General features: G+C 43.3%; 2 protein-coding genes across 2 annotated transcripts; one reads left to right on the plus strand and one right to left on the minus strand.

Annotated features, from left to right (window-relative positions):
• Positions 1-162: 162 nt before the first annotated feature.
• LOC124999843 (RNA exonuclease 5-like) lies at positions 163-9,962 on the minus strand. The gene is made up of 19 exons (XM_047574981.1): positions 9,769-9,962; positions 8,926-9,201; positions 8,603-8,729; positions 8,388-8,499; positions 8,098-8,205; positions 7,813-7,901; positions 7,316-7,431; positions 6,752-6,890; positions 5,135-5,229; positions 4,950-5,052; positions 4,756-4,844; positions 3,449-3,557; positions 3,036-3,143; positions 2,821-2,958; positions 2,631-2,723; positions 2,249-2,552; positions 1,985-2,160; positions 1,196-1,305; positions 163-1,104 (listed from the first exon to the last, which is right to left on the minus strand). The coding sequence occupies exons 2-19, from the start codon at positions 9,180-9,182 to the stop codon at positions 1,035-1,037; spliced, it is 2,343 nt and encodes a 780-aa protein (XP_047430937.1). The 5' UTR covers positions 9,183-9,201; positions 9,769-9,962; the 3' UTR covers positions 163-1,034.
• Positions 9,963-10,267: 305 nt separating this feature from the next.
• Positions 10,268-14,520, plus strand: eri2 (ERI1 exoribonuclease family member 2). Its single transcript, XM_047578815.1, has 9 exons — positions 10,268-10,437; positions 10,767-10,831; positions 10,908-10,988; positions 11,078-11,205; positions 11,301-11,463; positions 11,626-11,726; positions 12,124-12,205; positions 12,295-12,383; positions 12,759-14,520. The coding sequence occupies exons 1-9, from the start codon at positions 10,415-10,417 to the stop codon at positions 14,208-14,210; spliced, it is 2,184 nt and encodes a 727-aa protein (XP_047434771.1). The 5' UTR covers positions 10,268-10,414; the 3' UTR covers positions 14,211-14,520.
• The last annotated feature ends 1,423 nt before the right edge of the window (positions 14,521-15,943 follow it).

A 15,943-nucleotide genomic window follows, 5' to 3' on the forward strand; every position in this document is an offset into this window, starting at 1 on the left:
GTCGATGCTCTTTAAATGTACTGTTCTTGTTTGGTTGTGGTTATGTTTTAAAATATGTTTGTGTTCTAATACCTCAAAGAACCAAACTGAGGCCATGAGGTTACGATTTAAAACCAAACTAAAAACTGACACGTTTAATTGTGAATAATAGAAACTCAAATCTTGCTTCCAAACAGTTTTAATGGCACAATGTCCTAATGTGTAGAACCTGCACTGTAAATATGATTCATATTTTAAAAAATCGAATCTTAAAAGTGAACGTTCACTGCGTTACATTCATGGTATTTGTTTTAAGACAGACTTATATTACATTTTGTGCTTTGTTCATCTTTGTCATTACATATTAATGAGCTGAAGTCAATGCAACATATGTTTTATCAGGTAAAATCATCTATTAACATCTTGTCTTCATGTTTATGTACAAAAGGCAAATCTTACTTTGTAATTTCTTTTATTATAACCAGGCTATTAGTTATTTTACAGGCACTGTTTTTCATTTAAAATTCCTTCAAGAAGTCTGGTCCTTAAATTACAAAATACTGCTCTTAGCTGTGTTACATCCACACAAATCACAAAATGTTTATCCAACCATAAAACATCGGTTTAACAACAAGAAGGACATAACTTCCATCCACACTGAGACTAACAAGCCACTAGAGCTGAGCTCGAGATGAGATGGTGTGTGACAAAATATATCTTCTTTCTGGAAGGAGATTTTACTCGATGACTCCAAGTTACATTGTGAAAGAACCAGGATTCAGGGCACAAAGTCGGATTTAAAAGAAAGCCCATATTCTCTGTTACAAGTCACTGTATCATATACAACAAAGGTAAAACCAATTGCAGCTGAGGAAGACAAAGGGACGAGCAGCGAAGCGTCTCTGAGATCAGCCGAACACGTCTGGTAGGTTTTGTTTCTTTGGATAAAAGAGAGAAAATAGTGGAGTACATCAGGGATTTAGGAGGTTTATTTTAATCCAGCCGCTGACAGGTTTAAACAACAGGGAACCGGCCGACGTTGTGATGTTGCAGTTTCACGCTTTGTCTCCTCCAGACTTCGGCTTGACCTCCATGAGACACACACCGGGAAGGGGCCCACTCGCACTGGGGAAGAAAACAGAGGAGGGGGAGATGTTACAGAGATGATGTTCGACAGGAGGTCGAATCATCACTAGAGACACCGGTGAGTCCTCACCTGATGTGTCCGGGCAGCACCACCACAGACAAGGTGCCGTCCGGGAGGGACCTGAAGAGTTTCCCCAGCCAGCGGTCCAACTTCTTCATGGTGAGATCCACTTCCTGATCCTACACACGTTACACATTAGAGTCTGTTTGATATATTTATATACTTATAAACACCATGAAAAAAATACTGAGTGTGAATATTTATGTGCACTCAAATTAAAGTCTTGCCCTGTAACAAAGCTGGCTTCACAAAAAAAAACAGCATACATCCTCCACTATGTATAATATACTCTAATCAGCCACAACATTATGACCACTGGCAGGAGAAGTGAATAACATTGATCATTGTGACAATACAATGTTCTGCTGGGAAACCTGCAAACCTGGTATATATATGGTATATATATATATGGATGTTACTTAGACATGTCCCACCCACCTGGACCAGACCAGACACCCCCACCCCCATAGCAATGACACTCCGATGGCAGCAGACCCATACACACAAAATGGTTTAAGGAACAACTCAGAAAATATGGAAAAACAGACCTGGCCTCCAAATTCACTAGTAAGTGTCTGTGGGATGATCCACAGAGGCCCCTCCCCTCAAACTAAATGCCCCCCCACCCCACTTTCAACATCCTGTCCCCAGACACCACAGGACACCCTCAGAAGGCCCATGTCCATTCAGCTGTTTTGGAGGCACAAGATCTACACAATATTAGAAAGTCATAATGTTATGGCTGACCACTGTATAATATCTATACCTGGGGTGTCAAACACACAGCCTTGTCTTTACCTGAGGACTGCTGTCCGCGTGGGCTTCCGTCTCATCCGCCGTGGTCTCCGGCGTTGGCGTGGCAACCCATGACAGCAAATGGGGCGGAGTCAGGGATGGACAGATGAGGTAGTCGTTCCTCCTCAGCTCCCCAGAGCAGCTGAGGGCTGCGTGTTTGCTCTCCGAACTCTCGAACCCTGTCGAGACAAAACGCGTTCCAGTCAGAAATGTTTGGACGTGGAGACGAGAGACGATTAGCGGTGTTAGCAGCTTTCTACTACTCACTAACGAAGGCGTGTTTGGCGTGTTTTTCACGTGTGGCGGGCAGGATGACTCCCTCCACCGCGCCGAACTGACCGAACGCCTCTCTGACCGACTCCTCCGTCAGCTTCGACGACCGCGGCGGCAAACCGTTTGAACATTTAGCGTCCGACGTATGTCCATTGACCTTCGCGGGTGTGTTTACGCATTGAGCCGCGCTGGGGCCGAGCTTAACGGCGAAGAGGTGGCTGCTGTTGAGAGCGTCGGCCATTAAAGCGTCCAGAGTCAGATCCAGGTCAAGCGTCGACTCGTGCACAGGCCTCTGCACCTAGATGAATGAGATGCATATTTGTGTGAGTGAAGGGAACAACCGATAAGTCAAAATTTAAAAAAAAAAGAGAGCTACCTTGATGGGTTGTCCCAGCACATTAAGCCCATTCAGAGTTTCTAAAGCCAGCATCGCTCCCTCCAGCAGCTCAAACTCCACCTCTGCATGAACCTGGAGACCAGACGACATCAGACACTACAGGTTAGATTAAAAAAGCACAACCGGAAGCCAATATGAGTATCGACTAGTTTATTAAAAGTAAACATACCCTGACACACGCCTTCAACATCCTGATTTTTCGAACCGGTCCACAGCAGCTAAACAGCCGCCTCACTTCTGCCTCTGAGAAACCCGCAGGGAACGGCCCGGCGAACACTACGCACACGTCCCGGAGGCCTGCGCGCACCTGGGGTACACACGGTTAATGTTACATCGAAAACAACAACAACAACATGAAGGCTGCGTTCAGGATAAATGCCTCACACTCTGCTCCTGATGAGACAGGCGCCTCCTCACGTGGTCTGAGGACGAGGAAAGCTGGAGAACCGAGAGGAACGGATACTCGGCCTGCTTCCTGAAAGAGGTCAGCATCTGGAAGAGGAGGAGTTCAGGGGAGGATACTGAGGTCAGACAGGAGCAAAACATATAGAGGAAGGAAGGAGGCGGGTGATGTGATTCCAGACGCCCTACAGGCTCAGCAGACTGATTCATCTATGATATAAATTCACATGCTGAGCCTCATCAGTTGGGAATTATCAACCAAAAACAGACACCTCGCTACATTCCTGACTAGTATCTGACAAACAGAGACAGATCAGTACAACAGGCTCGGCTGAGTGTTTCATGAGGTTGTGGTTACACTGTGCTATGGTGTTCGGTGACGTCTCACTTCTCACCTCTTTGTCAGAGCTGAACCACTTCTGACTGGACAGGTCCAGGTCCACGTCGGAACGCTTCCCCAAAAAGGCGACCGTCCGGCCGAGCGTCCGCAGTGTGTCGGCGAACCTGAGCGAGAGTTACAGATGGAGAACACGTCACAAACGAGCAGTCGTTTCCCCCAATAACGAGAGAACTAACGTGTTACTATTTCCAATCCAGTTATCAGATTTAAGTTACGTATCTAAGTTACTGTGCGGCACAATAACTCAAGTTACCAGTAAGTTACTTTTTAAAGAGGTAATCAATAATCAGATTACTTTTTCAAGGTAACAGTGGCAACACTGAAAATGAGGTGAGTTTCACACGGTAGAAGAAGAAAATGAATCGCTTCATTTTGATTGTGATGCTTTTAAATACACTGATGAGCCACAAAATTAAAGCCACCTTCCTAATATTTTGTAGGTCTGCCAGACATGGGCCTTCTGGGGTGTCCTGTGGTTTCCTGTGGGTTGAGGGGAGGGGCCTTTTGTGGATCATCATACAGATACGTGATCAGTTTAGGATCTAGTGTATTTGGAGGCCAGGTCAGCACCTTGTGCTGTTTTGGGTGGGACATGTCTAAGTAACATCCACATGAAAGCCAGGTCCAAAAGTTTCTACAATGTTGTGGCTGATTGGTGAAATCTACAGCGTGGAATCTTTGTCGCCCCCATCTGGTAGAAACGGTAATGACATGTACTACGGAGCGAGAGTCGAATCTTTTGAAAACTTTGATTATGGACCAGATCATGATGTTTCTGAGGCGTAACATTCACCTAAATGCTTGTGCACAATCAGTATTTCTAAAACATCCAGAGGCTTTTTCCATCAAAAACTTTCCTGTGTGTTTTTACGCCTCACATGCACCAGTGTGAGAATGTCACCATAGACACTAGAGCAAACACTCTAATATGCTGCCACACATATGGGAGATTTAATCAACACGTGCAAACTTATCTTGAATGTAGGTTCATTTATATGTAAAAGAGTCTCGCACAATTCACAGGAAAAATAAAAAACTCTTTCATGGTAGCTGAAATCATTCTGTAGGACGACTGGATCAGATAACGACTTATTCAAAACAGTCATCGGTGTTTCCCGGTTATATCTGAAAAATGTATTATTCTGTTTAGATCCGCTGTGAAGAAACTTCTTTGAAAATGGTCAATTTTTGTGAAAATCCCAAAGACAAAGTGTGAGTTTGCTCAGCTCTGTGTGAACGTGGCCAAGAATACTAAGCGACGCGTACAAACGGACACGCAGACCGTGTGAGACGCCACAGTACCTGAGGCTCGGTGTGGGTGCAGATGTGCAGTCGGAGGACTCCTCCTCTATCGCGTATCCCCACAGCTCCTCCAGATGAAGCTCTACAACCTGACAGCGAGCACACACAGCAAATCTTCTATTATCTGTGTGTGTAAGTCAGTGTATGTGTGTGTGTGTGTGTGTGTGCGCGCTATTTAGGGAGCAATCTGCTACCTGACGAGGTCCCGTTTTAATAAAGTACTGAGCCAGCTCCAGGGCGGCCGCCGCATCCTCGGTGGGATGATGACCCTTCTGGTCTTCGGTTTGTATTTGCCTCCTGGGATGAAAGTGGAAAATGAATACCCAGGGCGATGATAGAGAGAGAGAGAGAGAGAGAGAGAAAGAAAAGGAGAACTCACTTGAGCACAGCCTCGGCCAGAACCTTGAGCTTAAACCTCTGTCCGAACTCTTTCCTGTAGAGCAGTGAGGTGTCGATGACGTGCTGGTGGATGAGCTGCAGGGACGACATGTTTGTTTATATCCGTGTTTCAAAATGAAACGATTATTCATGAATATGTGAACATGCTGCTGGCATAAAAGCATTTAAGTGGCTGTAGCATTGCTGGGATTTAACAACATTGCTTTTTTTTTTTTTTTTTTTTTTACCATTTATAGGCTTTTTTGTTTGAATGACAATGGGGTGGTTTTAAAGTTCTAAAGTAAAGTTTTGTGAAAGGCTATAGGAGACAGGCATCATCTTTTCTAAACCTGTCAGGTACACATTCAAGATAGAGAGGTGTGAGTGCTGCTAAAGCCCAAAGTTTTGGAGATTATTGAGGATAATAAAAGGACATGACCTGAAAACATGTCCATGATCATAGTTTACCCTTTGATTCAGTTTCTTTTTGGGAATGATGAACTATTGTATTAGTGGTTTTTTTTTTCTCTTCAGGATCAGGAGTTGTTGGAACATTATGACCATTTTCCCAATATTGTGTAGGTCTCCCTTGTGCCTCCAAATACAGTTCAGTGAGTGGACATGAGTCTTCTGAGGGTGTCCTCAGAAGACTCATTTCCTATATGTCTGGTAACAGGATGTTGTTAGTGGAGGTCTTTGGCTTGAGGGGGTCTCTGTTCCAATGCATCTCAAAAGTACATGATCAGTCTGAGATCTATTAAATGTGGAGGACAGGTCAGTTTTGTTTTTGTTGTTGTTGTTCCAAACCCGTAATTGTGTCTGCATCCTGCTGGGGATGGCTGCTGTCATCAAGGAGTGTCATTGCTGTGGGGTGGGGGTGCCTGGTCTGGTCTAGGTGGGTGGTATATGTGTAATGTCAGGTCCAAAGTTTTCCCCGCAGAAAACTGAATTGTCACAAGGAGGTCGATGTTTATTTACTTCTCTTGTCAGCGGTTTTAATGTTGTGGCTGATCGGTGCCTGTGCTCCCATTTTCACTTCACATAATCTGACGCGTCCCTATTATTAGTTGTGTCATACTGTGGTTTAAGTTACTTCAGTGCTTCCTGAATTGAAAGCACCAATAAGTATATTAACGAAAAGATAATAACAAATATTTTGAAAAGAAATGCACTGATATTTTTAACAACAAAACTGTTTTCCATGTTGCAGATATCTTGATTTTCCTCTTACATTTTCTTAAAGGGTTTCCTTCCCTCAGGTTTTTATGTTTTCATTTCCTGAGTATTGACAGATAAATTATGTTCCAAACTCTGCATAAAGTAACATTGTTTTTTCTAACTTAATAAATACATTTATATAGAAAGTAAGCACACATAGTCATGCTGTTCCTTAATTAACATCTATACGTCGCTACAAATGTATTTTGCATTGAAACTTCCTCATTATTTGCTTCATACTGTGTCAAACTTACTCAGATCAAACAACCCGCTGCCACAGATTGTGTCTCTGGACACAGATTATAGCAGATCTATACATGTGTTAATAAATACACACAGTTTTTCCTGTAATGCTGAGCTTCACCTGCCTCAGGGTCAGCAGTTTGTCACTGTCACTTACCTTCAGAGCTATGAGGTCATTGTTGAGAGAATGGCCCACCAGGACTGCGTTGCCCGGCAACAGCATCCTGATCTTCGCTTGAACATCCCGCAGGGTGGTTGTGATTGGCCGCAGCATCGCTGCAGTGATACCAGAGAACCTATCAGGAGGCACCCGGCAACATTGGGAACAGAAATGTGTTTCAGTATTTAAATGCAGAACGTGACGCGTGAAATGTTCCTTTACATGAAGATCGAGCACAGACGAGGATGCGATCGGTGTGGAAAATGAACGAGTGTGTGTGTGCTCTTGTACAGGCTTCTTTCTAAGGATGAGTGTTTAGTTTTATACCATCAGAGTGAGGACATCTGGTCACAGTGGGGACGTTCTGGTGTGTTTATAGGTTTTGGGGTTGAGGTTACAATCAGGTTATGGTTAGGGTCAGGGTCAGGGTCTAGGGAATAATATATAGAAATAGATTACAACTGTATGTGTGTGTGTGTGCTCTTATGCAGCTATCTTTCTGTGGACCAGTTTTTAGTTTTGTGTGTGTGTGTGTGTGTGTGTGTGTGTGATTGTGTTTACTTAGTGCGGTAGTTGAAGATGCGGTTCTGCGGTTTCACCAGATCGTCCAGCAAACACTTCCCATCACTGTCCACCAAAGAAACACGCGTTAACTCATTTCCCTTTTCTGTCAGACACTGAAACACAACATCAACACGACGGCAAAATGAATTAAGGCAGTAACACACATCACAGGACACATAGTAAACTGGTACACTGTCACTGTTTCATTTATGGCATTTAAACTGCTGAAGAATTCATTTTAATTGTGATTTCACAAAGTACAACTAAGGCTTTAGCACAGTTTGCTACACATACACGTTTGCAGCAGCTGTTAACGCAGGCAAACTCGGTGGTTCATTAACAAAAAGCATCACATCTACTATGAAACACAAAGTCTGGGTTTAAAAGTCTGACAGGCACATGGCCTATTGGTCAAACTGGTTGTAACGATAGGAAACTATTCCGCTGGATTCCATATTAGAAAGAGTGTAGTTGCATAACTGTGAGTATCTCACCATCTCACAGTCGAGTCCATACAAGGGGCTCGTGTCGGTCACACAGTCCACAGTGTCTGTACACACAAATTCCTCAAAGCCTGGCATTCCTGTGTAACAAAATGAATAAAAAGAGAGAGACACAAGGAGCAGAGATGAAGTTTTCCCACCAGAAACTGAACTTTTTGGAGAAGAAACAACACAGAGGGACTTATCCCTGTTGGACTATTTTTTTTTAAGCCAGGTCATTTACAAATTGTAAACTAATCCTTTTTTCTTCATTATCAAAATGGAAAACTCCCTCACCCTTGACAGGGAAGTGCTTCTTGATCATCTCCTCCTGGGTGAGGACGTACGCCGTCAGTCCTCTCCTTTGGGTCCCAAACTTGGTGATAACCGGGTGACTCCTCAGCGCTGCAGCGGTGTCCAATAATACATGTATGCACGAGTAATTACAAGAGCAAAAACACAGACAACAACTACCACTGAGGGATCCTGCATAAGTACAACAGGATACTGCGAAGTATGAAAAATTAACACGAATAGGTGCGGCCTTCAGGTAGGGTTTATTTATTAATGACACACACCGTCCTCACCTTTATGTATTTGATTGTTTGGTTCAGAAACAGGTAAAAAATCCAGTTTAGGAAGTTCACTGCTGAAGATTCCAGACGCCACGTTGTCAGGTGATGGAGTGAAGGTGACCCTCTGCCACAACCAGACAAAAAAAAAAACATTGAAGATGTGAGTAGAATTCCTCTCATTACATGATTTTAGCCACCGAATCACAGATTCCCCTCCGGTTACTCACGGTGGTGTAGTTGGTCCGGAGGTGTCTCATGGTGAGGTAGTGTTTGTAAAAGTGACTCTGCGTGAGGCCCCCCACGATCACAACATTCACACCTTCAACCTCCCTCTGGCGGCGGAGACGGCACCAACTAGCAGAGACACAGAGGAGACGGAGAAACGAGATTTAAAAAGTCGAGACGGTTACACTCTGCAAGTCCACAGGCTTTTGTTAGATGATTTTATTGTTATGGGGCTACAGGGGGCACGGGAAGTTATTTACGGAGAACCACCGGAGGAGAACTGATGGAGCAGATAAAACATTAGAGCCGATAACAGAGTCATTACCTGGGCTGCTTGATGCCACCTGTTTTCCCCAGAGCAGCATAATGAAGAAGCTCGGTCAGCTCGTTCACCGTAATTGGTTGCTGGAGGCGGTGGAGCAGCACAGAGAGCCTCGGGGAGCGAGCGGCACGTCGAGACCCTTCATCGCCCTCCTGCTCAGTTTTTAATCTCTTGGTGTCCGTCTGAGCCGTGAGCAGGGTGGCGCCTTTTCTTTTCTTGCTTTTAAAAGCTGGTGGTGGCGATGAAGGTGAAGACTCCATGGCGAAGCTGGTGTTTCCACTGGGAGGTAGAACAATATTTGAAATAGGTCTGTCTCATGGACATCAAATGTGAACTAACCTTAACTTTTAACCTTGTTTACAGGTTACATATGAAGGTAGAAATATGGAGCCCGACATTTGAGCCAGTGAAAAAGAAATTTGGGATTTAAGTGTTGATTTATAGACTAGTGACCAGTATATGAATCAACACTAATGAGACTATTAACTAACACGTGTACACAACATATAGCTGTATTTTTAGACTGTTATGTTTGAGCTAAATCTAAATAAAAACAAGAAGATTTAAGAAATGCTCTTGTATGTGAGGGGGCTTTATGCCAGTATGTAATCTACTAAATGTGAGCTACTCAAACCCTAAACCCTCTGAAGCCACTGAAATATACCTATAAGTAAAATAAATAAATAAACAAATGAATAAAACACATTGTTGTCATTTCAACTTGTTATAAACGCCAAACGTATTTTAACTAATTAAAGGGTTCTCTTCCCTCTGGTAATTTTCTGTAAAATAGTTACCCAGAAAACTTCTAACTAGCTACCACTTAAAACGACAATGTACACTTACACTGTACACACGTGTATACTTCCGTAGTATTTACAAGTCCATTATCCGCCTCAGTGTAGTAACGAGGATATACATGTGTAAAGACCGCACGTTATGGGTCCAAATTAGTCCTAAAATCAGGCGTATTCACGCTTGCTAGAGGTACACAACACATGGCTACAACACGTTACAATGCCTGTTGTAGAGATTTAGAAAATGCTACACCTACTTCCGGTGTTTGACTTTAAAAAATAAAACTCAAATAGCTGCGGCGTTTACTTGCAAAGCGCGCATTGCGTAAAATTCATGTTGATTTATTTTTTTCTGATCGGTGTTTCCGTTTCGAAGCAAAACTACTCCATAGGTGCTACATTAAATAAGCTTAGGTCGAGCTCAAACTCGGCGATTGATTTTATTTTGTTTGGGAACTTTTAAAGCGGAAGTGAATTTCGTCCAGCTGCTACTGCTCGATAAACTTTCCTGTGATCGAACGTGTGTTTCTGAATCGATTTAGGCTGCCTGTAGACTCAACGAGTAGAGCTCTGAATTATAGATGAAAGGAAACAGCGCGATTTTTTGTTTTCAAATTATGACTTAAGAAAAACACCAAGAAGATAGTTTCACATCTATTCTGTTAACAAGTTATTAACAAAAAAGATCACCGGCTATGTCTACAAAAAAACTGGCGAAGTAAGTAAATTTAGCTTGTTAGCTGGCGAGCTAACCCAGACAACCAACTGTAACGCTACAGGCAAAGAAACTAAATTAAATTAAATTAAATTAAATTAAATGTTTTAGTGTAATATTTATGTGGTTTTATAAGTCAGACACTTGAATGTTGTTTTAAAAGACTAAATGCCAGCAGCACGATCGTGTTAACGTTTTATTCAAGAACCAATAAGTTAGTTTAATATTGCTCTGGCGACAATATTATAATATAACATATACAACATATATGTTGTGGCTTAGGTTTCGTTGTACATCAGAGACTCTTCTTTAATCTTGTGTTCTCTCCACAGGGAATTGGGTTTAGTGAGGCAGCGGAGTCAGTCCACCTCTGGGTCAAAGAAATCTGTGGTATCAAGTGAGTGTGGTTGTCTCACAGTGAATTCCCAACCTTGTTATTATTGTTCTTATGACGCTCACACGTTTTCTTTCAGATCAGATATTTTCATACTTGATTGTGATTGACTTTGAGTCCACATGCTGGAGAGAGAAAAACAACTACGGCCAGGAAATTAGTAAGCAGCACAGATTTGTAGCTGTATATTATTGTTTTGTCCTCACTGCCGTTAAAACTCACCCACCTTCTCTCTCTGTCTTCCTTTAGTCGAGTTTCCTGCTGTTCTGCTGAACACGTCCACGGGGGAGGTCGAGTCTGAGTTTCACACATACGTTCAACCCCAGGAGCATCCCATCCTGTCCGAGTTCTGCACCGAGCTCACCGGGATCACGCAGGTGTCCGTGCACTGGCAAAACCACACAAGTAGAAATATAGAAATGTACTTTCTGGCACGCAGGACAGCTGACAGCTTCATCTCTCCGTGTCACAGATGCAGGTTGAGGCAGGAATCCCCCTTCGCATCTGTCTTTCACAGTTCAGCCGCTGGTTGCAAAACCTTCAGCTCGAGATGGGAGTGGTTTTCCCCGGCAAACAACAGAAAAGTTCTGCGCCGTTACCTTCGCAAAAACTGTGCACGTTCCTCACATGGTCAGGTAAAGTTGGCTGGATAAGTCTACGTCTCTGCAACCTCATCGCAATCAGACCTATTTAAGAGGTTTCTTTAGATGATATGTAGTTTGATTTGCTGCTGTTATTTACACAAAAATATGTGAAAACACTTAATTTAATGTAACTCTACCTCCGTTGCGCATCAGACTGGGATCTTGGAGTCTGTTTGCAGTACGAGTGTAAACGCAAACAACTTCACAAACCTGATGTTCTCAACAATTGGATAGACCTGAGAAACACATACAGGGTGAGTGCCAGCTTTCTTTTTGTGTCTTTTGACCTATGTTGTTTTTCAGTCTTCTCAGTTTATGTCCATAAAATATTTAAAAATAGCTTTTAGTTAAGTTCACGTAGATCTGAGCACATTTGTTTAAGCTGTGATGTCAGAAACTGGAATTTTGTAATTCACATTAGCATGAATCAAATGCATTTTTTTCTTCTCAGATGGTGTAGATGTAAAAGTTTTGTTTTTTAGATTCTAATTCAGGTTTTATTAGTCATGTGCAGGATCAATACAGGGTTAACAATGCAATAAAATGTTGTGGATGACAGAATTAAGCCAAGAACAACAACAAAACTGTATAATACTGAACTTTAAGCACAAAAATGACAGAATTTGCATTTATTTCTGTGTTTATTTCCAGGTCTTTTACAATAGGAAACCTAAAGGCCTCAATGGGGCACTTCAGGATCTGGGAATACAATTTTCTGGGAGGGAACATTCTGGTAAAAATAAATAATAATACAAACTTTCTTTTGCCTTAATGACTATGTTTCTCTCCTTTATTCACTTGTGTTTCTTGTTCCTCCTTCAGGTTTGGACGATTCACGTAATACGGCTCGGCTGGCGGCGAAAATGATGAGGGACGGATGTGTAATGAAAATCACCAGGAGTCTGGAGAGGGTGAGTGGCTGGCTGACGACGTCCTTAATGAATGCCAAGTCCTGAAATCCCAGCCTCCCTGCTCAGCTTCCCAAAGAAACTCTATGCGCGTTGAATATTGAGGAAATGTTGGGGTTTTTTGAGTGTGAAGCTTTTTCTGTGTATGTGAATTTTTTTTAATACTGTTGTGATGACACATTTTAAAGTTTATTTGAAATAAATGAGTATTGAACCGGACTGCTGCAAATCATAAATGTTGACCCCCACCACCACCTCTTACGTACTGTATTTACTTCCTTTTTTTAATATTATTGTAAGACAAAAGCAGCATAATTCAGTACTTAGTCCAAATGACTGTATCACAAACTGATTCTGTATCTCACCTTCTTCTCACAGACCCCATTCATGGCCAAACCAATGTCTGGAAACACTTCATGTCCTGCGAACAACATGAAAGAAAACCACAACACCAATAAGATGGAAAATTCAATCACTAAAAGATCCAAAATTCCTCTCAGAGTTGGTCAAAAACAATCATGTTCCAAAGACGTTACTACACATATAGACACAAAGGAACACCCAGGTCCAGGTCAAGGATCCGTCCAAATCTGCCAGAACGTGATCTCACCAAAGACGCTGCTGAGTAGCTCGACTGCACCTCTGCGGGGACACGACAGGAGGCCGGTCACAGCTGAAGCTGCCGCTGGCCTTTTCTCCTCAGTTATGACAAACCGCACTTCACCGCAGATTGACAACAAAAGTCTCGTTCGCCACCGTGACGCCGCCGTGAGCTGCTATTCTAACCTGCCACAGCCAAACCAGGTCTCAACAACGGGAACAGCGTTAGGACTCATGGAGGAGGGGGACAGCGCAGACATTTTAACAGAAACGGAGGAGCGGTGCGGTTCATACGATGATGTGCTGCTGGAAGGTGACGAAGTTGTAAATGAAACCGAAAGAGAATGCGGTGATGTGCTCGTGTCAGATTTTGACGGCGGATGTTACGAGTGGGACGAGTCGGACGGTTCGCATTCATCAGGAGCTCACCTCACATTAGAGGGAAATATAAGAGTGAGCACTGGAAACAACGTTAAAGTGCAAAATATTAACAGGAAATCCACAAAGATGTCAAGGTTAGGGTCTGTGAATGTTTCTAATCATGTACAGCATTCAACAAACTCTGGATCAAATGCACATTTTGCTGTGCCTAAAACTGTGAACAAATCAAACTGCAACAAAACAGAACACAAGGCTTCTCTGCTGCTTGAAGAAAAGTCTGATGGGCCCCATAAAAACTGTAAAACAAACACACCCTCTCCATTAGGGACTAAACCCTTTGTCCCCGTGAAAACATCCACCCCTAACACCTCGTCCGTCAAGCCACAACCAGTCATCACCCAACACATAAAACACAAAGACACCCTGAAGTCGCCCTTTACAATTTACAAAGAGCCAGGAAAACAGGTTGCAGAGGCCTCACGTCTTCCCGCACGCAGCTCTCTGCACACCCCCAACAATGTCCTCTCATCTTTGTCCACCAACAACATCTCCTGTTCCAATCGCCCCTCCGTTTCATTGATGATGAGAGGAGCCCCGAAGATCACCGCCCCGCTGTGTGCGTGCGGCCGCCGTGCGAAGCGCCAGGTCGTGTCAAACGGAGGTCCGAACCACGGCCGAGGCTTTTATTGCTGCCCAGGCCGGGTGGAGAAGGGCTGTGAGTTTTTTAAGTGGGAGTCGGCTCTGACGAAGAGCACTCCCGCTGCTGGGTCTTCTGTTTCACTCTGTCAGATCAGCTCCACCCTACACCACCGTCCGCCCAACCGGTCACTGATGAGAAAAAGCTGTTAAGAGAAGTGTCTGCGGGTCAAAGACGAGACATGTCAATTCTGGTGTCCGAGGCATATTTATAATAGTACAAATAAATAAAAACATTTAAAAAGTACAATTTGTTACTCAATTCTCCCCCCTTTACTTGCTCATATGAGTATTTACTGTACGAAATGAAAATTTAAGGACCTATGTAGCTCAAAAGTACAAAACTGTCCTTCCTGGATAACGTCCGGGCTAAAAATCTAAGTACAAAATTATGCTAAAAATGTCAAAAATCTTAACAAAGGCATGAATGATACACTGGGGCATAATTGTGTTGGTGTTTGTAATGACACCTACAAATATACAGTGGGGGAAATAAGTATTTGATCCCCTGCTGAATTTGTAAGTTTGCCCACTTCCATAGAAATGATCAGACTCTGGTTTTTATGGTTGTTTACTGGTTATGGGTATAGACAGAATATCAATCGAAAATGCATAAAAAACACACAATCTAAAAGTTATAAATTGTTATGTATTTTATTAAGGGAAATAAGTATTTGATCCCCAACAATTCACTTAGAATTCAGGCTCCTACAGATTGGCTGGTGCGCATGTGGCACACAGCTGTGCTCAGTCAACTAATTACCAATACTCCTGATCTTAACTCGTCATGTATATAAAGCACACCTGCTCTAAGAATCGGTTTCTTACATTCCAACTTCTACAGCACCATGGGCAAGACCAAAGAGCTGTCAAAAGATGTCAGGGACAAGATTGTAGACCTGCACAAGGCTGGTATAGGTTACAAAACCATCAGCAAAAGGCTTGGTGAGAAGGTGACAACTATTGGTGCCATTATTCGCAAGTGGAAGACCCATAAAAGGACCATCAACTGTCCTCGGTCTGGAGCTCCCCGCAAAATCTCGCCTCATGGAGCGAGGATGATGATGAGAAAGGTGAGGGAGCAGCCTAAAACAACACGGCAGGAGCTTGTTAATGATCTGGAAGCAGTTGGGACCTCCGTCACCAAGAAAACAGTTGGCAACACACTGCGCCGTTATGGATTGAACTCTTGCAGTGCCCGCAAGGTCCCCCTGCTCAAGAAGGCACATGTACAGGCCCGCCTTAAGTTTGCCAGTGAACATCTAAATGACTCAGAGAACGCTTGGGAGAAAGTGCTGTGGTCTGACGAAACCAAAGTTGAGCTATTTGGCATTAACTCGACCCGCCGTGTTTGGAGGATGAAAAAATGTGAGTATGACCCAAAGAACACCATACCCACGGTTAAGCATGGAGGTGGAAACATCATGTTTTGGGGCTGTTTTTCAGCAAAGGGTACAGGGCAACTTCACCGCATTATGGGGCCAATGAATGCAGCCATGTACTGTAACATCTTGGACAAAAACCTTCTTTCCTCAGCAAGAACACTGAAGATGCCTCGTGGGTGGGTTTTCCAACATGACAATGACCCAAAACATACTGCCAGGACAACAAAGGAGTGGCTCAAGAAGAAGCATATTAAGGTCATGGAGTGGCCTAGTCAGTCTCCAGACCTTAACCCGATCGAAAACCTGTGGAGGGAGCTGAAGCTCCAACTTTCCAAGAGGCAGCCAAGAAACTTGAAGGATTTAGAGACTGTCTGTAAAGATGAATGGGCCAAAATCCCTCCTGCGCTGTGTGCAAACCTGGTGACCAACTACAAGAAACGTCTCATCGCTGTGCTTGCCAACAAAGGTTTCTCTACAAAGTACTGACTTGTGTTGTGCTTG

The sequence above is a fragment of the Mugil cephalus genome, chromosome 2 (genome assembly GCF_022458985.1).
Source record: "Mugil cephalus isolate CIBA_MC_2020 chromosome 2, CIBA_Mcephalus_1.1, whole genome shotgun sequence".
In the NCBI taxonomy this organism is placed as follows: Eukaryota; Metazoa; Chordata; class Actinopteri; order Mugiliformes; family Mugilidae; genus Mugil; species Mugil cephalus.

Bases quoted from the DNA above. Each gene is read 5' to 3' on its own strand.
- LOC124999843 (XM_047574981.1), bottom strand. From the start codon at position 9,182: ATGGAGTCTTCACCTTCATCGCCACCACCAGCTTTTAAAAGCAAGAAA. The intron at 3,558-4,755 runs GTACTGTGGCGT...ACTCTCGCTCAG, and splicing joins GCACCCACACCGAGCCTCAG to GTTCGCCGACACACTGCGGA. The intron at 2,553-2,630 runs GTAGCTCTCTTT...TCATTCATCTAG, and splicing joins TGCTGGGACAACCCATCAAG to GTGCAGAGGCCTGTGCACGA.
- eri2 (XM_047578815.1), top strand. From the start codon at position 10,415: ATGTCTACAAAAAAACTGGCGAA. The intron at 10,438-10,766 runs GTAAGTAAATTT...TTCTCTCCACAG, and splicing joins TCTACAAAAAAACTGGCGAA to GGAATTGGGTTTAGTGAGGC. The intron at 12,384-12,758 runs GTGAGTGGCTGG...TTCTTCTCACAG, and splicing joins TCACCAGGAGTCTGGAGAGG to ACCCCATTCATGGCCAAACC.